Raw genomic sequence first — 27,412 nt, 5'->3', positions numbered from 1 at the left:
AAGGCCATCTCGGTGACACCGAGATCCTATCGGTGAGACCGAATTGTTAGGGTTTCTGGCAGTGGCTATGTCAAGTAAACTCTGTGGCTCCGGGTAGGAAGAATTGGTGGGGCCGAGTTTGGATTTAGGTTTTGGACATATTTGGATGGAGAAAGTGGTTGAGGGTTTTAGAGCAATATCACTAAGCACTTGAGAAAGTAGACCATTAAGCAACACTAAAAGTGCTAGTGATCGACTAGAGGGGGTGAATAGGCGATTTTTAAGGAAGTCTTCAAAACCTGGAAGTTTCGAGGACAAACAATAGGAGTAAACCTATTACCACACAGCGGAAGGTAGACTACACTAGGCAACCTTAGTCAAGTAACCAAAGAAGTGAAAGCACAATGACTAATAGCAGCTAGGCAGTAAGGATCAGGTAGGAAGATAATGTGAAGCCAATCAGATCAAGCAGTCACTCAGTGAAGACAAAAGATAATGCAATCATACAATGACTTCACAAGGACCAACAATAAGTAAAGGGAAGGGAAGGATGAAACCAGTGACTCATTGAAGACAATGATTTGTTGGACCAGTTCCAGTTGCTGTGACAACTGTACGTATGGTTAGGGCGGCTAGGTATTTAAACCTGAGGACACACAGTCCCAGACACCTAGTCCTGAACACGCAGCTCAGAACCCTTAGTCCTCACCGTATTCCCCTTGAGCTAAGGTCACGCAGACCTCACCCAATCACTCTGGTAAGTCTTCAAGGTAGACTCCCAAACCTTCACAGACTTCGCTCACCGGCGATCCACAATGACTCCTAGATGCTCAGAACGCGACGCCTAACCGGCTGGAGGATTCACAGTCCTCAAGTGTAATAAGTCTTCAGATCACACAGGCAGGACGACTTAAGTGGTGCATAACACTCTTTGGCTCTGGGTGGTTAGGACTTTATCCTCGCAAGGAATTCTCTCTCAAAGGCTTCGAGGTGGGTTGCTCTCAAACGACAACAGCCGTACTTTAACTCTGAGCAGCCAACCCTTTATGGTTGTAGGGGGTGGGCTATTTATAGACACTAGGCAACTCGACCTGATTTGTCCGAAATGACCCTGGGTCACTAAGGAACTGACACGTGTTCCAACGGTCAGATTTCAAACACACATGGCAACTTTACTTGGGCTACAAGCAAAGCTGACTTGTCCAACTCTGAACAAGATTCGCTCTCATAGTCTTCACTCGAAGACATAGGATTTTGGTTAAGCATCACTTCAGTCATTCTGACTGGTTTTCTTGGACCCCACTTAACAGTACGGTGGTTCCTATGACTCAACAAAGAAGAAAAAGAACTACGAAAGATCTAAGTCTTCACGCTCCACAGTCTTCATGCGATGTCTTCTCTTGTCATAGTCTTCAAGGTGAATGTCTTCACTTACCACCTTTGACTTCAATGTCTTCATACATTTTTAGGGGCCATCTCTGGTAGGAAAACCGAATCAATGAGGGACTTCTACCTGTGTTATCCTGCAATTCTCACATACACATTAGTCCCTCAACTAGGTTTGTCGTCAATACTCCAAAACCAACTAGGGGTGGCACTAGATGCACTCACAATCTCCCCCTTTTTGGTGATTGATGACAAACTAGTTGAAGTTTTCAACAGAGAATATAATATGTGAAATTGTAAAGGATAAGGAATTGTCTTCATAAGTTGCAAGGGCTCCCCCTGAAGATGTGCATATAAGTAATTTGCTTTTGGAATGCAAATGCACATGGCAGGTTGTACTTGTGGAGATCCTCTTCAACTTATGATGACAATTCATCATGCATGAAAGATATGTGAAGATAATGACATGCATAATGAAAAATGGATGTCTGCAAAATGATCTAAGTGTGGAATTTATCGTCGCACATGCGGGATTTATCATCGCAGCACAAAATAGCAAATAAGTAGCAGACGACCATCGAGTTTAAGTGTTACAACTCAAAGAACCAAATGCAAAACGAGAGTTGTAAACACTAGGCAAAACATAAAGTAACCGCCCATATGGATCCGCTTGAAGACTATCAAACTCATATGCTTCTCCCCCTTTTGTCAGTGAGGACCAAAAAGGTTTGAAGACATAGAGCATCTACTCGTTCCCATGAAGAGTAGGTGAAGCAGCAGGGTCGTCGGTGGTGTTCGGCGGTGCAGAAGAACTTGGAGCAGTGTCGAGGCGTGCAGAAGTAGGGGGCGGTGAAGTAGCATCATCTTCGTCCTCGATCACTCTGGCATTCACAGTTGCCGCAGAGGAAGAGAACTCAGAGTCTTCAAGAGATGGAGTTCGTCGCAGCACAGTCCTTCGGGGAGGTGTGGAGTCAAACTTGAAACATTTAGAGAAGCCATCCTCTTGAAGATCATCCTCAGAACACATAAGCGTCAGCCCTTTCCATGTACGCCGACAGGTTTCATGGGCAACAAAGGCATTCTTGGTGGCAAGATTGCGAATGCGGTTGACATCCACCAAGAGGCTGTGCATTTGGCGCTTCAGCCAGTCATGATGCCTATCCTGTTTCTGATGAAGAGCCACCAGAAGCTCTCGGTCGTTGAGAACACGAGTGCGCTTCTTGGGTCGTTGGGCAATAGTGCTTTCAGTGGCTTCAGTAAGGGCACGATGAGGTGCACGTGTAGTACCAGCCAGAGGATAAACACGAGTGACTGCTTCAACTCCTTCAATGTTTTGAGTGAAACTTTGATGCTCCGCATTCTGAAGACTAAGAGGTTCCTTGGCAGGCTCTAGATAAATGGCTTCAACGGACATATCCACATCAGGCAGAAAGATCTGATGATTGCGAGCAGATGGCTGATATGAGATAGCTGAGTGGAGTTTGATCAGCCGCATTATCCATGAAGCGTAGAACTTCAAGCCAAAAAGATCAGATCCTGATGCAGCAAGTTGGCGGATGAAGAAGTCTTGTGCGTTGAAGCATTTTCCATGAAGAATATAGAAGACCAAAGTCTTCATTGCACCTTCCAACTTTGCATGTGGAGAATGTCCTTTGATGGGCCAGAGAGTTTGCCTTATAATGTGATAGATAGTCCTGGGCAGATACTCAAGGTCTTCAACAAAGAACTCCTTAGGATATGCAGCGTCTTGTGCCAAAGGCTTCATCATACTGAGCATCTGACTCATGTTCGATTCAGGCTTCTGAAAGATGCTCTCCATAGCTTCACTATGAAGCTGACAGCCAGGTTCATAGAGATCTCCAGGAGTGGGCAGACCAGTGAGCTCAATGATATCAAAGGCTTTGGCTTCGTGATGAACATTTCCTGTCATCCACTCAAGGACCCAAGTCTTCGGATCTCTGTTGTAACCACGTATGTGAAGTGTGGCATAAAATTGGAGCAGCAACTCTTCGTTCCAGTGCTCTTGGTCGGTGACGAAAGGCAACAATCCAACCTCTTTGAAGCAATCTAGAGCTTCTTCCAAACAGGGCAGACCAGCTATTGCTTCGGTGTCAAGACGCATATGTGGGAAGATGTGACCTTGATTGTACAGAATGCAGGAGTAATAGCTTCGCTGCGGATAGCTCCAGAACCGATCAGAAGATATTTGTTCCCTTGAGTAGGGGTTCTTGGAGCTATTGAAGAAGGTGTTGTCTGCTTTGAAGCCGTTGACATTGAAGGATCCAGGTGCTGATGCAGGACCTGGAAACCTGGGCAACCTTGGCATTGGCTTCTGTACCTGAGTCCTATGCTCAATATGATAGTCAAACTGAGGACCAGCAGCAGGCGCAGGAACAGAAGCAGTAGCATCATTGGCTTCGCTGACTTCTGGTTCTTGGGTTGGTGTAGGCTCCACATTTGCTTCAGCCATGACAGCATCAGTGGCTTCATTGGTGTTGGTGGTGGCAGCCTCAAGATTTTCTACCTCCACTTGATGAGCTGGAGGGTCGGGCACAGACACGTTCTCCTCGAGAACGGCTTCTTTAGTAGTTGGGGGAGTAGGGACACGTTCTTCTTCTTGGGTGTCATCGGCTGATGCAGCCGGAATGTCTTCAGTAGTTTTAGCCTCAGACTCGGAGACTTGAGACCTTGGTCCTTTGTGAAGCCTGCGTAACGCAGGCGACGCCTTTGGAGATGGAGTTGGCTGGGCCTCAAAGTCATCTTCTTCTTCTTGCCGGGGTGGTGTGACTTGTTGTTGTGGGTGATCAGCCCATGATGCATCCTGAGCAATTGGCGTCAGAGGACAACCAATGCTGATGAGTTCGCTGTGCGTAAGCACAGGCAATGATACCTGTTGGTGCTCGATTTGAGAAAGAACTACATCATCTTCAACATGGTCATGGTGACCGATGTCTTCAGCAGCGGTGGGATCAGCTGCTGGAATGTCTTCAGCTTCATGAGCCTCTGTGAAAGCAGGCTCATGGACAGTCAGTTGGCGCTCTTGATGTTCAGCGGCAGGGCGAACCATGGAGATAGGTTCAACAATTAAGGGCTCTGTGGGAGCAGCCCGTTCCTTCTTGGTCTTCCGCTTCTTCTTGGAGGGAGCAGCAACAGAGGCTTCAGGATGTTTCCGCTTTCTGGCTTCAGCCTCAGCAGTCCTCGTCTTCTTCAGTTCTGAAGCGGTAGACCTGGCTTTTGGCTTCGAGCCAGTCATGCTGGTTGGGAAGACAATGGGTTGTGCTTCCTGTCGTGGTGCGTCGGGTTCGGCCACAACGGGCTTCTTCTTCTGCTGCTTTGCAGCCATCCTGGGGTCGATGCCAGGACGCCCAAGGGCCTTGCGCTTCTCAGCCTCATTATAGGCTTGCACACACTTGTCAGCCAGGCTCTTCATGCGCTCACGAGAACCTTGAGCTTCTTCACACTTCTTGAGAAAGGCTTCTTTGAGCTCGTGTAGCATGATCTTGAAGTTCTTGGCCTCCTGCACGCTGAGCTTGGCCATATGCTTCTTGAACTGAGCTTTCTCAAAGTCAATATTCTGCTTTAGTTCAACGATGTGCTGGGCTGTAGCTAACTCTGAAGCAATGGCGCCATGGAAGGCGACACTGAGGCCAATGGGAAGTTGCAGATCTTCAAAGATGAGGTTGGGCGTGTCAAACCACTCATCGATGAAGTCGTGGATGATTTCCACGTCAAAGAGAGGCAAATTGTTGAAGATATTTGCTTCTTCTTTGCTCTTGATCAGTTGCTTAAGAGCGTCATCTGCAAGATCTTCATCACTGGATAGATCAATGGTATCGTTGCGCAGAATAGCAGCAACAGTCAGTTCTTGGCTGGTGTGTGGCAGAGGCATCTTGACTCTCGGGGGCTTGGAGATGCGTGACAGATCTTCAGACTGCACACTATCTTTCGGAGGTGCAGTAGCCAGTGGCTTCGCCCGTGAGATTTTTGGTGCTGAGGCAGGCTTTGAAGCTTTAGGCAGCTTTGGCTTCTGCGGCTTTGGAGTAGGAGCTGGGGCTTCATCAGTGTCAGCATCATCATCAGAATGATCCACTTTGGCACCTTGAACAGAGATGTGAGTGATGAGGCCATCCAGGTTGTAGAACGGACCGACGACATTGGGTTCGGCATCGCGGGTGCCATCTGCACAGGGAGCAGAGGGACCAGGGTTGAATTCTAGTCCCAATGACTTCTTGTTCTGCTTTGCCGAATTCTGGGCAAACTGGAAGTTGCGCTTGAACAGATTGTCGTCACGACACCATAGCAGTGACGATGGGTCAGCATCCGCAGGCTGTGGTCCACGGACCATGCAGGGATAGAAGCCTTGTTCAATGGCTTCATCTCTGGACCTGGGTTGAAGATTTTTGTATAGGATGTCTCCCCATGGTCGCTTGATGGCATTCTTCTCAGCATATTCCTTTGTCACAAACCTGTACTTGAACCACTGTTCTGTCCAATATCGTCGAATCCATTGGATTCGTGTCTTCCGCTGATTGTAATCCTCTTCAGGATCTGTCTTGTACAGTTCTGAGAGGTCATCGGGCAGATCTCTTGATGTTTCACCTCGACGCTTTCTGCCACCCTTCCTTGCTGATTTCTCTGCAGCCATGAACTTTAAACTGAATGGCTTCAATACGTTCAAAGGCTTCAAAGGCTTTCGCTTGCTGGACAAATAGGATATGTCTTCAGGAGAATTTATATGATGTTGTAAGAATTCTGCAAACGAATGCAGACTATGAGAACCAAGGGATTCTCCCACGGACATGTACCTGTGATAGCATTAAGGTGCGAGGGAAGGGGAAGAGGTCATATGCATTCTTAGAAGATTTTGAAGATAAATCAGTTTAGAAGACATTGACCTCATCGTGCGAAGACATTCACTCATAGATAAGGAGTTGGTTCCAGATTTGTACGAATCCACAGATCAGTACAAGTGAGGAATCTAACTACTTTGTGAAGCATAAGTGAACATACTAGGCATAATATGAGATGCAGTATGAAGTGGATCCAACTTGTGTGAACAGAAACTGCTTGTGGTAGAAAGTGACGAATCTATAGGATCAAAGGGGCCGTAAAAAGGAAGTTTTATTTACCACACAAGGAACTGCTAGACGGAGTGGAAGAGGAGGCCGAGCAGTTCGATCGTCCGTGCCCTAACTTGGCAACGGAGGACACCTACGGCGACGGCGGAGAAGACGATGTCCGCGGCCGGCGTGAAGACGGCGTCGGAGAGGTCGCGGCAGCTAAGCGCTTCGTCGCCGGTGTCGTCGAGGTCTAGCAGTAGCGCTAGGGTTTGTGCGAGAGTGGAAGAAAGGATAATGATTGTGGTAAGGCGTGTATTTATAGGGACAGGGATGGCACAGCGTTATTACACAGGTGCCCCTGGCGATTCACATTTGAAGAACACGTGGCCATCATGCAACATATCGGAGGTTGTTCCACGTTCCCACGCACGCCTGGATTGTCGGGTGGTCGTTGCCACTTCTCCGGGTTTCAGGTGAAGGAATTAGCATTGAAAACGGACTTAATGTTTGTCTCTGTATCTTCTGCTGACAAGGACGCAGAGAAGACATTCGACAGTTTCAATAGAATGCATATGATTTGGAGAGATAGAGTTTGAGATAGAAAGCATAGAGAGGTTAGGGTCCGATCACATTCACTTAGTTCAAAAGATTCAACAAGAAGACATAGCTATAAGTGAATGTTGTAGAGGACAGAACACTAGTATATATATATATGATCAACATAATGAAGATAATCATGAAGACATGTTGAGATTGAAGCCAAACCAAATGTGAAGACACAGCAAATGTAACACCATGGGTAAAACACTTCAAACAGACGAATTTTGTGGTGGTGTTACCCACTGTATAGGAAGTATTAGACCCAGACACGGCGCACAATTATCGTGGCGCTCCGAAGTCAAATTCCACATTAATGTATTCACACTTAGAATGTATGTCTTCATTGATTGAAGATATACTTTACTTCGTGTGTTGCACATCTAAGTCATCAATATGCGTAAGTGTTAGGATGTGTGCCTGATCACAGGACATTTGAGGATTCCAAGATATTTAGCTCACACCGTAACTTGCAAAATCTCTTCTCATCCAAGGGCTTGGTGAAGATATCTGCCAATTGCTCTTCAGTGTTGACGTGTATGATATCAATATCTTCCTTCACAACATGATCTCTGAGAAAGTGATGATGAATTTCAATGTGCTTTGTCTTCGAGTGCTGAACTGGGTTGTTGGCAATCTTGATGGCGCTTTCATTGTCGCAGTAGAGTGGCACTTGCTTCAGATGAATGCCATAGTCTTTGAGTGTTTGCTTCATCCACAGAAGCTGAGCGCAGCAAGATCCAGCAGCAATGTATTCAGATTCAGCAATGGAGAGAGATACACAGTTCTGCTTCTTTGAAGACCAACATACAAGTGATCATCCCAGAAAATGACATGTGCCTGATGTAGACTTGCGATCCACCTTGTCACCAGCATAATCAGCATCCGAGAATCCAACCAGATCAAACTCTGAGCCCTTTGGATACCATAATCCTAGAGTTGGGGTGTAAGCCAAATATCGAAGAATTCGCTTCACAGCTAGGTGATGTGATTCCTTTGGTGCTGCTTGGAATCGAGCACACATGCAAACACTAAGCATAATATCTGGCCTAGATGCACATAGATAAAGTAAAGAACCAATCATGGAGCGGTATACCTTTTGATCAAACTCTTTACCATTGTCGTCGGGACCCAGATGATGTTTGGCTGGCATTGGCGTCGTGAAGCCTTTGCAGTCTTGCATACCAAACTTCTTCAGGCAATCTTTGAGATACTTCTCTTGAGATATAAAGATGCCATTGCGTTGCTGACGTATTTGAAGACCAAGGAAGAACTTCAGCTCACCCATCATGGACATCTGATATTGCTCTTGCATCATATACCCAAACTCTTCACTGTATTTCTGATTGGTGCAGCCGAAGATAATGTCATCCACATATATTTGGCACACAAACAGTTCACCATCATATGTCTTCATGAAGAGAGTGGGGTCGAGGGAACCAGATTTGAAGCCTTTGCTCTTCAGGAAGTCTTTGAGTGTGTCATACCAAGCCCGAGGAGCTTGTTTGAGGCCATACAGTGCCTTGTTGAGCTTGTATACCATGTCAGGATGTTTTGAATCTTCAAAGCCAGGCGGTTGTGCAACATACACTTCTTCTTCAATCTTGCCATTGAGAAAAGCGCTCTTCACATCCATTTGATATAGAAGTATGTTATGATGATTTGCATAGGCCAGCAGTATGCGTATGGCTTCAAGTCGAGCCACGGGAGCAAATGTTTCATCGAAGTCAATCCCTTCAACTTGAGTGTATCCTTGAGCAACGAGACGAGCTTTGTTTCTGACAACTTGACCATGCTCATCTTGCTTGTTGCGATATATCCATTTGGTGCCTATTATATTGTGCTTCCGAGGATCAGGACGCTTAACCAGTTCCCATACATTATTCAGCTCAAACTATTGAAGCTCTTCTTGCATAGCTCGAATCCATTCAGGTTCCATGAAGGCTTCTTCTACTTTCTTGGGTTTTGTTATTGAGACGAATGCGAAGTGCCCACAGAAATTTGCTAGCTGTGTTGCCCTTGAACGAGTGAGTGGACCTGGTGCATTGATGCTATCGATTATTCTCTCAAACTGCACTTCATTTGCAACACGAGGATGTACAGGACGAAGATTTTGCTCTTGCTGATCATTGTCATTGTTAGAGGGATTGTCTTCAGGCTGAGCATTGTCTTCAGGTTGATCAGGTGCGGAGATGATAAGTTCCTCTTTAGGTTGAGCTTCAGAAGGTATGATTTCTCCAGTTCCCATGAGTTTGATTGATTCACTGGATGGAACTTCATCTAGCACATTTGGCAGGTGCTCTCTTTGTGAGCCGTTAGTTTCATCGAACCGCACATCCACTGTTTCAACCACTTTGTAATGAAAGAGATTGAAGACTCTGTAGGAGTGCGAATCCTTTCCATATCCAAGCATAAAACCCTCATGTGCTTTTGGTGCAAATTTTGAAGTATGATGTGGATCCTTGATCCAGCACTTGGCGCCAAATACTCTGAAGTAACTAACATTTGGCTTCTTGCCAGTAAGGAGCTCATAGGATGTCTTGTTCAGAAGCTTGTGAAGATAAACACGGTTGATTGTATGGCATGCAGTATCAATGGCTTCAGGCCAGAATTTTCTTGGAGTCTTGTATTCATCAAGCATCGTTCGGGCCATCTCAATAAGTGTTATGTTCTTGCGTTCGACGACGCCATTCTGCTGTGGCGTGTATGGAGCTAAGAATTCATGTGTGATGCCCAAAGTATCAAGATATGTATCCAGGCCAGTGTTCTTGAATTCAGTGCCATTGTCACTTCTGATGTGTTTTATCTTGGCACCATAGTTGTTCATTGCTCGATTGGCGAAGCGTCTGAAGACATCCTGCACTTCAGTCTTGTAGAGGATTATATGCACCCAAGTATATCTAGAATAATCATCAACAATGACAAAGCCATAGAGACAAGCAGTAGTAGTAAGAGTTGAGTAATGAGTAGGACCGAAAAGATCCATGTGGAGCAGTTCGAAGGGTCGAGTCGTTGTCATGATTGTCTTCGAGGGATGCTTGGCCCTCGTCATCTTTCCTGCTTCACAGGCACCGCATAGGTGATCTTTCTTGAACTTGACGCCCTCGATGCCTATGACATGCTTCTTATTTGCAAGGGTGTGCAGGTTCCTCATGCCAGCATGCCCTAGCCTCCGATGCCAGAGCCAGCATTCTGAGGCTTTTGCTAGAAGACATACGGCTAGCTGTGGTCCTGCTGAGAAATCTACCACGTACAAATCATCTTTCTGATACCCTTCAAACACTAGAGACTTGTCAGATTCCATTAGAACAAGGCAGCGATATTTTCCAAACATCACAATCATGTTTAAATCGCAAAGCATTGAGACAGACATTAAGTTGAAACCAAGGGATTCAACAAGCATGACTTTATACATGTGTTGATCCTTTGAGATTGCAACTCTACCTAGACCCAATACCTTACTTTTACCAGTGTCCACAAATGTGATGTGACTTTTGTCGGATGGACGTAAGGTTGAGTACATAAGAAGGCTTCGCTTGCCAGTCATGTGATTGGTACACCCACTATCAATATTCCATTCTGAAGCCGCTGGTGTCGTACCCTACAGTGCAGTTAGGGGGATAGGCTTCACGAAGAGAATTGTGAAGCAAAAACATTTGATGAACCAGTGGATTATGAAAGCTTAGATCGAGATTTGCATTGATAGGGCGAGTAGCAAGCGATTCAGGAACAAAGTACATAATAAGACCATTTGGGCATTTAATCTTGCGCCCTACAAGATGTTTAAGGTCCCCAGCAATAGCGTCAGACGATTTTGGTTTTCTGCTGGAGACCTTTCCCTGCAAAAGAGAGTTAAGCTTTCTTAGACACCCACATCTTCAAGGGTGGCTTTGAAGCAATGAGTCTAAGTGCAGCATCTGAGAACTTTGGCTTTGGAGCCCTAGCAAAAAGTCTAGCGGGTGGACAATAGTACTCATATGAATGAGCAGGATAGTTCTTGGTCTTTTGAACATGGCGGTTTGATGAACCGCGCTCATATTCATAGGCCTGAGTATGGCTTCCCTGCAAAACATTTGCGTTAGTGCAACTCCGGTGAGTCCTCTGTCTGTATGAAGCCTTTGGACCGTATGAAGCCTGTGGTCTGGGGTTTGTCTTCTTCACCTGTGGTGTCATGATGACATTCACAGGAAGATTCTCCAAACACCTTTTCGGCACCCAGATCTTCTTCATAGGTGGTCCATTCCTGCAGTTAGTACCAATATACCTGGCAAACACTTCACCATTCTGATTCTTAAACAGTTTGTAGTTTGCATCAAAGGATTCATCAATAACAATGGGATTAGCACAAGTGAAGCCAGATAGGGTGGATGGATTTGCTGAAGGTTCCTTTGCAGCAACCCATGTGGTTTTGGGGTACTGCTCAGGTTTCTAGTAAGAGCCATCGGCATTCATCTTCCTTTCGAACCCAACACCCTCTTTCCTAGGGTTTCGGTTCAGGATCTGCCTTTTGAGGACATCACATAGTGTCTGATGCCCTTTGAGACTTTTGTACATCCCTGTTTCAAGCAGTGTCTTCAACCTAGCATTCTCATCAGCAATAGCAGTGGTATCCTCAGCAGAGGGGTTAGTTACCACATCAACAGGTGAAGATATTGCAACAGTAGCAGCAGTAGAACATTCAGCAACAGAAGTAGCGTTATCACGCTCAATGCATTTAAGACATGGTGGTTCAAATCCTTCCTGAGCTGAACTGATCTGCTTGGCGCGAAGTGACTCATTTTCCTTTTGAAGATCTTCATGAGCCACTCTCAATTTCTCAAGATCTTGCTTCCTTTGAAGATAATAATAGGAAAGCCTTTCATGAGTTGTTGAGAGCGTTTCATGACGACTTTCAAGTTCCTCATACTTAACGTGAAGATTTTGTATGTCTTAAATTAAGGACTGAGATCGAGTCATTTCAGCATCTAACAGATCATCGCTTTTGTCTAACAGTTTTTGAATGTGCTCCATTGCTTTCTGCTGTTCAGTTGCAATTTTAGCGAGTGTTTTGTAGCTAGGTTTGGAATCACAATCAGATTCATCGTCACTAGATGTTTGATAGTGAGTAGTGCGTGTGTTTACCTTGGCACCGCGTGCCATGAAGCAATAGGAAGGAGCGGAGTAGTCCTTATCATTTGCATCGGTGTCGGTGATGAAGTCATTGTCTTCAGTGTTGAAGATGGACTTGGCAACGTATGATGTAGCCAGACTCGCAACGCCAGAATCGGACTCCTCCTCAGACTCCACCTCCGCCTCCTCAGAAGCAGACTCCTCCTCAGAATCCATTTCCTTGCCAACAAACGCACGCAGGGTTGTGAGAATCGCGATTCTGTTATACGATTCTACGACTTTACGATCCAAACTAACCCCTCTGATTCTACGACTTTAGTTCATAGAATCTACGTTTCTACGATCCTGATAGTGAAGATCCTACGATTTGCGATCCTACCACCCGAGCTCTGATCCGATTCAAAATCGCGATTCTGACAACCTTGAACGCACGAGCCTTGCCAGATGAGCTCTTCTTGTGTGATGAAGACTTTGAGGAAGACTTGGAAGAAGACTTTGAGTATTTATTCTTCTTCTTGTCGTCAGAGTCATACTCCTTGCTCTTCTTGTTGTTGTTGTTCTCATTGTCCCACTGTGGACACTCAGAGATGTAGTGGCCAGGTTTCTTGCACTTGTGACATGTTCTCTTCTTGTAGTCATGAGCAGAAGCTTCATCATTCCTTGAGCTTGATCATGAAGACTTTGTGAACCCTTTCTTCTTGGTGAATTTTTGGAACTTCTTCACAAGCATAGCAAGCTCCTTTCCAATGTATTCAGGATCATCAGAACTGCTGTCAGATTCTTCTTCGGATGAGGAGACAGCTTTTGCCTTCAAGGCACGAGTTCACCCATAGCTGGGACCGTAGATGTCTCTTTTCTCAGAAAGCTGAAACTCGTGTGTGTTGAGCCTCTCAAGTATGTCAGACGGATCGAGTGTCTTGAAATCAGGGCGTTCTTGAATCATCAGGGCTAGGGTGTCAAACGAACTGTCAAGTGATCTCAGGAGTGTCTTGACGACTTCATGCTTGGTGATCTCAGTGGCGCCGAGGGCTTGAAGCTCATTTGTGATGTCAGTGAGTCGATCAAACGTGAGCTGGACATTCTCATTGTCATTTCTCTTGAAGCAGTTGAAGAGGTTGTGAAGGACACTGATTCTCTGATCTCTCTGGGTGGAGACGCCTTCGTTGACCTTGGAGAGCCAGTCCCAGACTAGCTTGGAAGTCTCCAACGCACTCACTCGGCCATACTGTCCTTTGGTCAGATGACCACAGATGATATTCTTGGCAGTAGAGTCCAGTTGAACGAACTTCTTGACATCAGCAGCAGTGACACCTTCTCCAGCCTTGGGAACGCCATTCTTGACGACATACCATAGGTCGACATCAATGGCTTCAAGATGCATGCGCATCTTATTCTTCCAGTAGGGATATTCAGTTCCATCAAAGACGAGGCACGCAACAGAGACTTTAATTATCCCTGCAGTCGACATAGCTAAAACTCCAGGTGGTTAAACCGAATCACACAGAACAAGGGAGTACCTTGCTCTGATACCAATTGAAAGTGCTAGTGATCGACTAGAGGGGGGTGAATAGGCGATTTTTAAGAAAGTCTTCAAAACCTGGAAGTTTCGAAGACAAACAATAGGAGTAAACCTATTACCACGCAGCGGAAGGTAGACTACACTAGGCAACCTTAGTCAAGTAACCAAAGAAGTGAAAGCACAATGACTAATAGCAGCTAGGCAGTAAGGATCAGGTAGGAAGATAATGTGAAGCCAATCAGATCAAGCAGTCACTCAGTGAAGACAAAAGATAATGCAATCATACAATGACTTCACAAGGACCAACAGTAAGTAAAGGGAAGGGAAGGATGAAACCAGTGACTCGTTGAAGACAATGATTTGTTGGACCAGTTCCAGTTGCTGTGACAACTGTACGTCTGGTTAGGGCGGCTAGGTATTTAAACCTGAGGACACACAGTCCTGGACACCCAGTCCTGAACACGCAGCTCAGAACCCTTAGTCCTCACCGTATTCCCCTTGAGCTAAGGTCACGCAGACCTCGCAGAATCACTCTGGTAAGTCTTCAAGGTAGACTCCCAAACCTTCACAGACTTCGTTCACCGGCGATCCACAATGACTCCTGGATGCTCAGAACGCGACGCCTAACCGGCTGGAGGATTCACAGTCCTCAAGTGTAATAAGTCTTCAGATCACACAGACAGGACGACTTAAGTGATGCCTAACACTCTTTGGCTCTAGGTGGTTAGGACTTTATCCTCGTAAGGAATTCTCTCTTAAAGGCTTCGAGGTGGGTTGCTCTCAAACGACAACAACCGTACTTTAACTCTGAGTAGCCAACCCTTTATGGTTGTAGGGGGTGGGCTATTTATAGCCACTAGGCAACTCGATCTGATTTGTCCGAAATGACCCTGGGTCACTAAGGAACTGACACGTGTTCCAACGGTCAGATTTCAAACACACACGACAACTTTACTTGGGCTACAAGCAAAGCTGACTTGTCCAACTCTGAACAACATTCGCTCTCATAGTCTTCACTCGAAGACATAGGATTTTGGTTAAGCATCACTTCAGTCATTCTGACTGGTTTTCTTGGACCCCACTTAACAGTACGGTGGTTCCTATGACTTAACAAAGAAGAAAAAGAACTACGAAAGATCTAAGTCTTCGCGCTCCATAGTCTTCATGCGATGTCTTCTCTTGTCATAGTCTTCAAGGTGAATGTCTTCACTTACCACCTTTGACTTCAATGTCTTCATACATTTTTAGGGGTCATTTCTGGTAGGAAAACCGAATCAATGAGGGACTTCTACCTGTGTTATCCTGCAATTCTCACATACACATTAGTCCCTCAACTAGGTTTGTCGTCAATACTCCAAAACCAACTAGGGGTGGCACTAGATGCACTTACAAACACCTCATCCCCTTTTAATAGTATTGGCTTTCCTATGGACTCAATGTGATATTGGATCAGTAAAATAGAAATGAAGAGTCTTGAGCTTTTGCCAATCTTTGTCCTTATCATTTTGAGGGGTCCACATCTCTAGTCCATGCCATGCCAATCATTGAACATCCTGAAAGTTTTATCTTGAATGTATATTAGTTCAATGAGCTATATGTTGTTATGAATTACCAAAACCACTCGGGGATTAGTTGCACTTTTAGTCAGAGATGAGATACAAGTGCCACGAGAGGAGTGGAGGGAAGTGGAGGTCAGTGGTGATGGTCGGCATGAGGCGAAGGGGAGGAAAGAGACGTGAGAAAAGCCATCCAAAAGGGAATATACTTGTTTGTTTTTATGGGTGTGCACAACATGGCGCCTCTGTGCTAGGTCTAGATGAGGCAAACATCGGCTGGAGAGGAGAGGAGAGCATCTCGCAGTGGAAATTTATAGTGGCGGGCTGGCAACTAGCTGCTATTGATTTGGATTCATGATGGCGAAGTAGGAGCACATATAGTAGGTAGAATTATGTATAGGTTTAGTTAGCAGTAATGTCGGTCCTGTCCATTCATTTTTCTTATCAAAGCAATCCATTTATTTAATGTTTGAAAACTCTGAAAGTTCACACAAAACCGCAAGATCATCCTCATACAAAAAAGATAATCATACAGTAATTTGTTTGCCAACATATTTCACTCCTCTAAGTTATAAACATTCAAGTATCTAATCATTGTCTTGCTTTGTGAGATAATTCTCTTTCTGTAAAATACCCTCATCTTGCTCATTGTATATCATATTGACCATTTGAAGTAACATTGTGAAAACTCTCTTTGGTAATCGATTGTGTGTGACGATTGACTATGAAGTGTATGAGCCATTTTACTTTCCCAATCATGCTTCAAGGGGGCAATCATTTTACGACAAAAGGTGTTCTGTTTTCTATGTCATATGCTCCTTTGTATCATTTCAGGTTAGTTATAATAATTGTTAAAATCATGGAAAACTGTAGAAAGGCAAACATACTTTAGGAGTACCCCATGTAAACCTAGACGGAGCTTGCCGTTTTGATTTTTTTAAACTCTACTCATGGACTTTTTTTAACAACTACAAAACCATATGGATATGACTAAACTCCTACTCACCTTTAACCTTGATGGAGTATCAAACCCATAGCGCCCTCTGCCGCCTTTTTCCAACGATGATAATGAGACTCCAATATCCTGCCCTCGGTGGTGATGAGCTTCTCAAGTTTTCTGATTCACTGTGGTCGTGTACACCTACAAACCAAAGCGGTGGCTAAGCGGATACACCTACAAACCAAAGCGGCGGCGGCAGTAGCACCTCTGGCCGTTTGGGCTCTCAGTTCTTTGGCTTCGGATCCGACGACCGTGACTTCGTCTTTGAGATGTTTGGCAGCAATGACTTCCCTTCCGCGTGATCTTTAAGGTTCGCCGCAATCTGGCAGCGGGGCTGCCAGAGCGGCTGCGGTGGCGCGCCATCGGCCCATCCTGGAGGTTGGAGAAGTGTGAGATCCCAAGAACATGGTTGCAATTTCTTTCTTTTCAGGGGTGTTTTGTACTGCTGGTTCGTGGTTAATAGATTTGAGTGTCTTTTCGCAAAAAAAGATACACCTACAAACCAAAGCGGGTGGCTAAGCCGATGCAACGGGAATATTCAATTCAATTCCACTACCGATGCAACCCTCATTGTCAAACATGCCTCCCTCATTTCCTTGCACATCCCGGACCCCCCTCCCAACCACACCCCCCTCCCCATGCGCGCGGTGACTTCACTTCTCTTCGCGCCACCCACGTGTCTTTCAGGCAAATGTTTTCTCATTTTAATTGTCAGCATACTTTCTACTGTTTGCAAAATTTACAGTTCAGAATCGTGCAACGAAGACTGAAAAGGGGTCGAAGGAGGATTAAGTCTGAAGTACTCACACACATAAACCTGCCCGGAGTACAACCAAAAACTCAAAAGCCCTCGGTAACCCCGCCGGAACCGCAAACCCTTCTTCCCCCGCCCCGCCCCCGCGCGCCGAAATTTCGATGGCGACGGCGGTGTCGGCGCCCGTCTCCACGGCGACGGTGCGGGTCTCCAATATCCCGCCCTCCGCCGTCGCTAAGGAGCTCCTAGCATTCTTCGATTCCACTGTCGCCGGTGCCGGCGAAGCCTACGCCTGCGAGATCGCCGCCGCCCGACGCGGCTGGTTAAGTCGAGGCGATGGGAGCGTTCAGTTCGACTCCACCGCCACCGCAACCCTCGCCGCCGAACTCGCCTCCTCCGGTCGCCTACCGCGCTTCCTCGGCTCCCTCCTCTCCGTCTCCCCTGCCCCCGCGGATCTGCTCCCCCGCGCGCCCGACCTTTCTCTCCGCGTGGCCGACGCCCGCCTCCTTGTCGGCAACCGCGTCGCCGAGCGCGAATTCCAGGCGGCTGACTCTTGGGACAGCGTCCGCGTGGAGGTCATCCCGGCGAAGCGGCGGATAGACCTGTACCTGAATCACGATTCCCAGAGGTACAAGCTGGAGGTCTTCTTCGAGGACATCAGGAACTGCTACCAGTGCAACTTCCATGGGGCCGACGCCATCTTGCTTCAGGTGAGCTGCTCACGGTGTTTATTTTTTGAACGTTGAAGACTGTAGGAGTGTTAATCAAAAAAGTATTTACATAGTGTAAAGGGTGTGGTCAGGCTTTTGCCCCAATCACAGGGTACTAGCGTTCAGAGGGATAAGTGATTACAGGGGATTAAAGTAGTTTGGCTAGCCCTAGGCAATCTCTCTGGCAAATTCAGTAATGAACCCTAGCAGCTCAGATTTTGTCCTGTGTTACAACAACAAGAAATCTTCTCTGAATCTTGACAACCAGGACCTGTGGGAAGGCGTCACTCCTCTGAAGATCAGGCTATTCCTCTCCTTCCAGATCGACCATGCTGCTGTGGTGAACACTTCCATGAACATGGGTTTGGTCCAAGTTTGTTTAGCCGCTGCCATCCAGTCAAACCCATCTCCTTCTGTTGCCCAGGTCAACCCAACTGAAGTCCAGCACGTGTAGGAGAAACTGTAGGTATAGAACAAATGTTCCAGAGTTTCTTCTTGTTGGGTTTGGCAGAGCACACAGTAGTCCGTCCTGTCTGTCGTTGAGCGCACTACATAGTGTCTATGTTCTTGGTGTTTTAATCTGTCGGACAAGAGGAGTCACGCAAAAACCCTTAGCTTCATTGTACACCTCGACTTCCAAATCCACCCAAAAGCCTGATCAGCCTTGACATTTTCAAAGCAGAACTTGTAATATCTGGACGATGAATATTTGGGCCCCCATGTGTATGTCCAAACATCTCTCTGCTCTAAGTCTATCCGACACTCAGCGGCCGCCAGCTGCAAATCCTACGCTTCTTGTGTCGCCTGTTGAGACAGAGGCAGAAAGAAGACCGCTTCTGCACTTTGTGCGCTTAGGTTGACCATTTCTCGTCAAAGCCCATGTGTCTCATGACCTCAATCATAGCCGGGTGTTCTATAGTGTCGAAGGCCTTGGAAAAGTCCAGTTTCAGAATAAACGCCCGAGATCCAGAGGCTTGACATTGGTATATATACTCAAACGCCCATGCCAAACTGTCCTGTATCGTTCTCCCTTTCAAAAATCCGTATTGGTTCCTGTGAATGATTTTAGAATCCATTTCTGTAACCGACCAGCAAGCAGTTTGGTTATTAGCTTCAGACAACAGTTTAGCAGTGTGATGGGTCGAAAATCATTTGCTGTCTTGGGCGAGTGGATCTTTGGAATGAGAATGATGAACCCGTTGTTTATGATTTCAAGATTGAGTTCTCCTGCGTGGAAATCATGACAAAGCTGATAAAAGTCATGTTTTGATTATATACTAGCATGATTTGGTAAATTGACCACTAAACCCATCCGGCCCTGGAGCTCTGTTGGCCGGCATGGTTCGAACCACCTCATCAATTTCCGCCTCAGTGAATGGGACATAAAGTTCTTCCAGTCCATCAATCTTGGTAATGATAGAGTCTAGGTCGAATTTCTGATTTGGAGGCGAAGATTCCCCCAATCTTTGTTTAAACGCATTGAGCAGTATCCCTTAGTTGCCTGCGTGGTTCTCAACTTCAGTGCCATCGGGTAATTTCAGCATGGCGATGGAGTTATTTCGGTATCGCTCCGTGGCCATCTGGTGGAAATTTTTCGTATTTTCCTCTCCAAAACAAATAACCCTGACAGTGCATCTTTTTCTCCAGTGTTGGTTCTGAAAGTTCAGAGGCTGCAGTAGGTGAGGTTTTAGAATTCGCCTGAAGTTCGATTCTGGGGTTGTGAGTGTTCTCAGGTTTTCAATTCCATCCAGCTTGTTAACGGCCCATTCAGTGTTTTGGATCAGCACTTTGAGACGTGAGAGGCCTTTACTCCACTTCTTAAGGGCATACCTTAGTCTTCTCATTTTCTGGCAAATCCTGGCTGCACTATTATGCGAATAACTTGGTTTGGACCAAGTATTCACCACATCAAAGAAGCCTCTGTGCTGCACCCAGTAAGATTCTAACCTGAAAATTTTGCTCGCGGGGATCGATGATTCTATACTGACCAAACAAGGTGTGTGGTCGGAGATTGGTTTGGCCATGGCAATAACCTTGGTATTAGGATATACTGAAGTCCAATTGTTAGACGTGAAGAACCAGTCGAGTTGGTCACCATGTTGCTGTGATACTTCTGTTTTTCCTTTGTACCTTATATATTAGCCAGACGTCGCGGTTATAGGGCAAGGTAGAAATTTGAAGAAGGAAGCTCTAGATGTACTTCCTCCCTCAATACTTGCGCGAGCTGAAAAATTGGCAGGTTCTTGAGTCAGTAAACTAGAGTGAACCATCACAGTGGTCTGGTTTGCAATTATGCGTTAGAGCCATAAAGTAAGATGGATAGTGGTGCTACTTTTATTTCCACTCCTATAAATATCTCAGTTGGTGGTTACTAATTGGAGTGAAATGAATATGAAGCTTATCTGATGAATACACATCACCGTTACTTTTCTAAATTTACTGATTGTCATACTTCTTAGACTATAAGTTGGTGAGGCGCAACACTCTTTTAATTCTTTCTATAATTCTGAAGTTGGTAAAATATATATTATCTTGACTAATGTTAATTTAATATTTGTTTCAGCTCATGTATGCACCAAGGATATGCACAACAATTTCTGGGCCTGCAGTTTATTCAAGGTTCTCAGATGACCGCTTTCATGCATGCAAGGAGGATGCAAAATTTACCTGGGTCAGAGCACTAGATTTTACACCCAACCACTCTTTTGGGAAGTGTTCAACTCTTGCCCTCGTACTTGATGAAGGTGCACCGGTGTCATTTATTCTCAACAGCTTGCCTTTGTCAGGAGAATTAGGGGAATTGGTCATTTCTTCAATGGAATTTTTTGGCCCGTCGTCCAAAGTCGTTCCCCTTGTTGACTGCCCAAGTGGTTGTTCAGTGTCATATGAAGTTCTTTTTCGTCTCAATTCTCTTGTTCACATGGGGAAGATAGTTTCCAAGGATGTTAATGCCGATCTGTTTAAAGCTCTTGAAGAAATACCAGTTCATATTTCAAGGAGGATTTTTGAGAAAATGAACAAGTTAGACTTTACATGCTATGAACCTTTGCAATTCATCCAGCAGGAGGCTCATAGCAGGAAGAGGAGCCATGATGGTTTGCTTTCCAGTAAGACTGAAGGTGAAGGAAAGTTAATGATGTGTTACAGAATTCACATCACTCCATCCAAAATATACTGCTTGGGACCTGAGGAAGAGGTTTCAAATTATGTGGTTAAGCATCACAAACAGTATGCTTCTGACTTTGCTAGAGTTACTTTTGTAGACGAAGACTGGAGTAAGCTTTTTCCAGATGCTATCTCAGCTAGAACTGGACGAGGGTTCTTTTCTCAACCCTTGAAAACTGGCCTATATCATCGTATTTTATCCATCTTGAAAGAAGGATTTTCCATTGGTCCAAAGAAGTATGAATTCCTGGCCTTCTCAGCAAGTCAACTTCGTGGAAGTTCTGTTTGGATGTTTGCTTCTAATGATTCCCTGAAGGCCGAGGATATAAGCAGGTGGATGGGCAACTTTGAAGATATTCGTTCAGTATCTAAGTGTGCGGCTAGAATGGGCCAACTGTTCAGCTCCTCCAGACAAACACTTGAAATCCTACCACGGGACGTAGAAGAGATTCCAGATATCGAAGTCATAACTGATGGCAGTAAATATATATTTTCTGATGGTATCGGGAAGATCTCTGAGAGACTTGCTAAAGAAATGGCTTGCCGAATTGGATTAGACTATACCAACCCTCCTTCAGCTTTTCAAATAAGGTATGGTGGCTACAAAGGAGTTGTTGCTGTGGACCCTGATTCCTTTCGTAATCTTTCTCTGCGACCTAGTATGAAGAAATTCGAATCAAAGAGCAGAATGTTTAACATTACAAGTACCAGCAAATCCCAACCATGCTATATGAATCGTGAAGTTATCTCTCTCCTTTCAACTTTGGGGATAAGAGATGAGATATTTGAGTCGATGCAACAGAATGATATGCGTGAATTAGATGAAATGCTGACCAACAGAGAAGCTGCTCTCTCTGTTCTGGGGAAAATTGGTAGTGCAGAAACAAAGACAGCATCGAAATTTTTACTGCAAGGCTATGAACCAAGTTTAGAGCCTTACCTGTTGATGATTCTTAAGGCCCATCAGGATAATAGGCTGACTGACATAAGAACTAGATGTAAGATTCATGTTCCAAAAGGCCGTGTTCTTATTGGTTGTTTGGATGAAACAGGTGAATTAGAATATGGTCAAGTGTACATCAGAATTACAAAGAACAGCAAAGAGCAGAAGGATAATTGTCAGCCATATTTTTCTGAAGATAATGGAAAAGAGAAAACGGCAGTTGTTGTTGGAAAAGTTGCAGTATCAAAAAATCCTTGTCTCCATCCTGGTGACATCAGAGTACTTGAAGCTGTCTATGACCATGGTTTGTACGCTAAGAACCTGGTTGATTGTGTTGTCTTCCCCCAAAGAGGAGAAAGGTAATGTCGTATGTTATACTGAAACTGAAAGACGATCATCTAGAGTTTATATTGCTCTGGCAATGCCTTCAGAGGAGCTCAAATCTCTATTGAAGTGTTTGTCAGCGTGTTCGTTTCCATGTTAGATTGATATCCCCTCATGTTACGTACTTACATCTCTACCTATTGATGGATGTTGCCAATGCTTGCTTTCTCTTTCAATTAATCTTTGATGTTTAATAGGCCTCGTTCATATAGACTTTAATCTTTGATGTTAATCAGGCCTCATCCAAATGAATGCTCCGGGGGTGATTTGGACGGTGACCTCTATTTTATCACTTGGGATGAGAAACTGATTCCAGAGAAGGTTGATTCACCTATGGACTACACTGCAGCAAGGCCACGCATAATGGATCATGTTGTTACACTTGAGGTATATTCTCACTGTTTCTTTATTTTAATTTCTCTTACTAGGTTGTTGCTGCTAATTTTTACCGAAGATTGTTTTATTTGACTAATATCAATTTTTATACTTGCAATTGTAAATATAATCAAAATATCAGTTTTTTTACGATCTGTAGCATTTCAATAATACTAGAAGAAAATGTTCGCTTCGCCGCACCGTTTTCCATTTTTATGCCATGTTTCCTGTTATAAATCATCAAAGAAGGAATTCTTTAAACAAAACTTCTGATGCAAACAAATCACAGGCTAACATCATTCATTTTGAACAACTTTTTATTGCTTGCCTATTTGTTCATGGGCTCCCAGAGAACCTGACAAGATATATTAGCTAGGTTTTGAAGTTGACAAAATGGGAAGGAAAAACTGCAGTGTAGGATCTACTCCAGTAGACTGAACAACAAAGCTGACCTCCTGGAAGCATCGATTAGAATAAAGATGATCTTGAATAAGATAGCCAGTAAAGAAACCAAAAGATGCAAACAAGTTTGCGACCTGAACCACTTGAGCTTCAGTGAGATGAGTGAAACCAATGGTATTGGCAACCTCCCAATAAATTCTAGTGTAAGGCAGATCATCATTCGCAGTATCAGTAGGAAGTTATCCAAAGTTACCTTTAGTATATGAGCTTATATATAAAAATTCATAAGTGTCACAAGACCATCAAATAAACTTACATCTTCAAGCAAGCTTGATTCCTCAAGAGCATTCATGAAAGCATAATCACGCAATTCATGAAATATTATTCTTCCAAAACCAAAAGGACAGTGGCTATGTCTTGCACAGTGCACATACTTTCAGACACGCTATGGAAGCATATAGATAAAAGAAGGGTCGTTCCAAAAAGTAGAGATTTTATTATTGCCAATCATATAAACTTTCCGAGACAAATCTTCCCCAAGTCAGAGAAGGCACATCCACAAATGAAGATATATTTTTCATATCAACCTGTAAAAACAAATTAATATGCATCTCACAGTAGACTGCTTGCGTATGCGCAACTCACCATTGTAATGGAAAGTGCTCATTACAAATTTAAAGTATAAACACCCAACCAAACTGCCGCCCTGCGGAGCACCGCGACGTAGAAGACCTCACACCGGCGTGTCAGCTTCCAGTCACACAATGGCAGCAGCAAAGTGTATCCTGCACCCCATGGCCACCGCCTTGCAGGGACCGTTTCCCCTTATCAGCGTAACTGACACATAATTGCATAAATTATAGCAAGAAGCAGGATAAGGAGCTTATCTTTGAAGTTTGATTGATTAATTGGAGAGCACTGTATTATAGGTTGTTGAAGCACACAAAAGGAATAAGGTGTCTGTCACCTAGTCAGAAAACATAATATCCATAACAGGTGAAGTAAGTAGAGTTCTGATGGGGGGAAAGAGGCTGACCCCTATAGTACTTATGTGATTAGTAGATAATCATACCAAACCAATATCACATCTTTCAAGTTTTCTAGCGCTTTACATCCAAAGGTATGTTATATATGCTACTATAACCACCAAAGATTCATCAGAGTAGAAAGAACCTCCAGGAAGGAATGTCAGAGACAAACACACAACCAAAGAGATCTAACTGGAAGAAATAAGTACCATGTGCGGCACTTTGACTGAGGTGTGGAGATCTCTCACATAGTCACATCTTGGAAAATAGCTGCCTGCATTTGTTTTGTTCAAAATAATAAATGAAAGGAACAACTTGGTTGATTTGTTTCAATCAAATTAGTTAAGGGTCTCTATGGTTATTTCTAATCACTAGTAAATGCATATGTGAGTGCAATGCACGTTAATATTAGGCAGTATATCAATTGCATAAAGATAATAGGTAAGATAACATTTTCTTGTGTGATTAGTGCTGACGGTGATATTTGGTATGTTATTTATTGCATGTTAAACATGTTGAGTGCTCACCATTGGAGCAATCTGGGTCATTGGATTGACCTTATTTGATGGCTGAGATTAATTGGATCTGCCCCTTAGGGTCTTTTTATATTGGTATAGATATAGATAAAGCTCCTCACATCCCCTTGTTAAAAATACTAAAATATATGAAAACATCAGTATGTAATCATCACAAGGACTGTAAACCAACAGAAGAGAATACAAATATGACCACATTTATTCAGACCTACAAAAGAGAACTGACATGCAGTATCCACCAGAAATATGTCTCATCTACCCATATTACAGTAATTTTGATAAAGTAATTCTTAGCAGTTGACATTTATGTTTGTGAAACAATAAAAACAGGGAATGAATTATGAATACGACATCAACAATGTATATAAGGTTTTGATTTGTAGGGTGCACTCGTTGAGAGCAATAAATAGAGGAGATGATATTTACCAATCAGTGGCAAGTTCCAATGCATGTCAGCCAATTTTTTTGATGTGAAACCTATATTCGTAACTCAGTGCTTTTCTTTCCAAACCTGAAACAATTAGCATGATAGCTCCAATACTAAGCAAGTACCTTATTATTCATCTATTTGCATACTGATAAGAGATAAGAAGGCTTCGCATCTTTTACTTTCTCTTTTTTTTTCCATGTTTGTCTCTTTCTTGTCCCGGTGGTCTAGTTTTTGACTGCTCTATAACTCTGTTAGGTCAGACGAAAAGTTATTTTGTTAAACCACACCATGACCACATGACAAATCCAGGACGTTATCAATAAGCAATAACGCCAGACTGAGCCGTACACTTTCCAAATTTGGTGAAAAGTGCATCCTATCTTCCAATTCTTTGTAGCCTGACGAGCATTCTAAGTGGTCACTGCTGAAAATTTTGTGATAATATTAGCCTATTTTGAAATTGCGTAACTGAACACATCAAGAACCTGACAGTGTGAATGTACTCAAAATGGAACACCTGCACTCATGTCAAGTTTAATCAAGTTTACAGCTCATTTACTAATTTAGTTAGAGTGGAGAAATAAGGCACATAACCTGAAAATTCCAACACTAAGTCTGGCCGACTACTCCTTTCCAGCCTTTCTGTTTTCTCTATCCCTGCGTACTAAGTGCCTCAGGCCGATTTCGCCACACCATGTGAGCCCGAGCTAGTGTCCATGAAGAGGTGTGCTCCCCCCCCCCCCCCCCCCCCCCCAAGCAGCAATCCAGGGCACGTAGTCAAAGGCGGTTTAGATTGTGTCAACACCAGCTGACCAGTGGGACCATAAATGATAAAAAAGCCAAATCGCTGAGGGCGTTATATTTCCTGGGAGCTTAGTAACTTTAGAGATTTATTATTATCTTGAGGCACCTCACATCTTTCTAAAACATTTCTTTGTCAGAACTGGGTACATGCCTACATGGTAAGTGCACAACAGCCAGAAGAGAGAACTGGCTACGAGTGTCGAACTCAGCCAGGATGGAATAACAGCCAACACAACATTTTGAATGCTTTGAACCAAATATATGCTCGCCATGCACAGTTAATAACGTTCTTTAGAAATGTGGGTACTTGTTTCAGAAAGAAAGATATTTTTGCCATCCTCTAATGAAAACAGTTGTGCATGATTGAGTTTTAAAGTGGTCTTGGCTTCAAAATGTTCTTCAATGTATATATCTAACCTTGATAGGTTCACAACTATTTACCAGTTAGCTCCAATAAGCAGTTCAAAGTTGTCTTTTCAACAAGCACTTGTATTTTCCTTGCCTGACATGTTTATACCTGTAATCTTACAACATCTGATGAACTGCAGGAAATTCAGAAGTACTTTGTGGATTACATGATAAATGACTCGCTCGGTGCAATCTCAACTGCTCACTTGGTCCACGCGGATCGTCATCCAATGAAAGCCCGGAGCCCTGAGTGCCTCCAGCTAGCTGCTTTGCATTCGATGGCGGTCGACTTTGCCAAGTCAGGGGCTCCAGCTGAAATGCCCCGGTCACTGAGACCAAAGGAGTACCCCGACTTCATGGAACGGTGGGACAAACCAACGTACATCTCCAACGGAGCTCTCGGCAAGCTCTACCGAGCGGCTGCGAGCCGTATGCAGAGCGCTCCTGCCCCCTCGTCCTCGGCTCAACCGAGCCCCGTGTTCGATCCTGACCTGGAGGTCCCTGGTTTCGAGGAATTCCTAGCATCCGCGGAGGAGTGCTACGACCTGTACGCAGAGAAGCTGAGCACCCTGATGAGCTACTATGGCACGGAGCACGAGGACGAGATCCTGACGGGCAACATCCGGAACAGGCTCCTGTACCTGAAGGACAACAAGAGGTACTTCGAGATGAAGGACCGCATCATCGACTCGGTGGAGGGCCTGCACAAGGAGGTGCAGGGTTGGTTCAGGAGCTGGCCGAAGGCGGAGGCTTCGAGGACGGCGTCGGCATGGTACCGCGTGACTTATCACCCGGACCACGGCCGGCCGGGAAAGAAGCAGTTCTGGAGCTTCCCGTGGATCGTCTGCGACGAGCTGCTGAAGATCAAGGAGTCCAGTAAGCGGCGCAGGCAGCAGGTGGACGGCGCGGCGGCCTGAGTCGTCCGGCCAAGTAATTATGTGGGAGTTGGCAAGAAGATGTAACAAGTGGTAGTCACAGGCAAGCTTGTCTGATGATTGCGCGGCTGCTATGTGTTTGTAACTTTGTATGTATGTAGTGTAAAACTTTGGGGCATGACTGCAGTGCAGACCATTCTGAGCAGAGCGGCAGAGCTATGCCTGCGTCGCTTGTATGGACGGAGAGATTTGCTGGATGTGTGTGACCGGAAATGAACCGTGCTTGCTCGGGATTTGCGGGAGGCTATTTATGCTCCATCACTATCTCAACATAGCTTCAGCTTTGTGTGCAATTCTGTTCTGTTGGCTGCCTATACCTTTGGTCACGTTTA

General features: G+C 44.7%; 1 protein-coding gene across 1 annotated transcript; it reads left to right on the top strand.

The window, feature by feature from the left end:
- The first annotated feature begins 17,029 nt into the window (after nt 1-17,029).
- On the top strand, nt 17,030-27,313 carry LOC125538641 (probable RNA-dependent RNA polymerase 2). Its single transcript, XM_048701901.1, has 4 exons — nt 17,030-17,670; nt 20,234-22,137; nt 22,399-22,549; nt 26,286-27,313. The coding sequence occupies exons 1-4, from the start codon at nt 17,122-17,124 to the stop codon at nt 27,060-27,062; spliced, it is 3,381 nt and encodes a 1,126-aa protein (XP_048557858.1). The 5' UTR covers nt 17,030-17,121; the 3' UTR covers nt 27,063-27,313.
- Nucleotides 27,314-27,412: the final 99 nt, after the last annotated feature.

The sequence above is a fragment of the Triticum urartu genome, chromosome 2 (genome assembly GCF_003073215.2).
Source record: "Triticum urartu cultivar G1812 chromosome 2, Tu2.1, whole genome shotgun sequence".
NCBI lineage: Eukaryota > Viridiplantae > Streptophyta > Magnoliopsida > Poales > Poaceae > Triticum > Triticum urartu.
The sequence above is the reverse complement of the archived record's forward strand: the minus strand, read 5'-3'. Positions and strand labels throughout refer to the sequence as shown.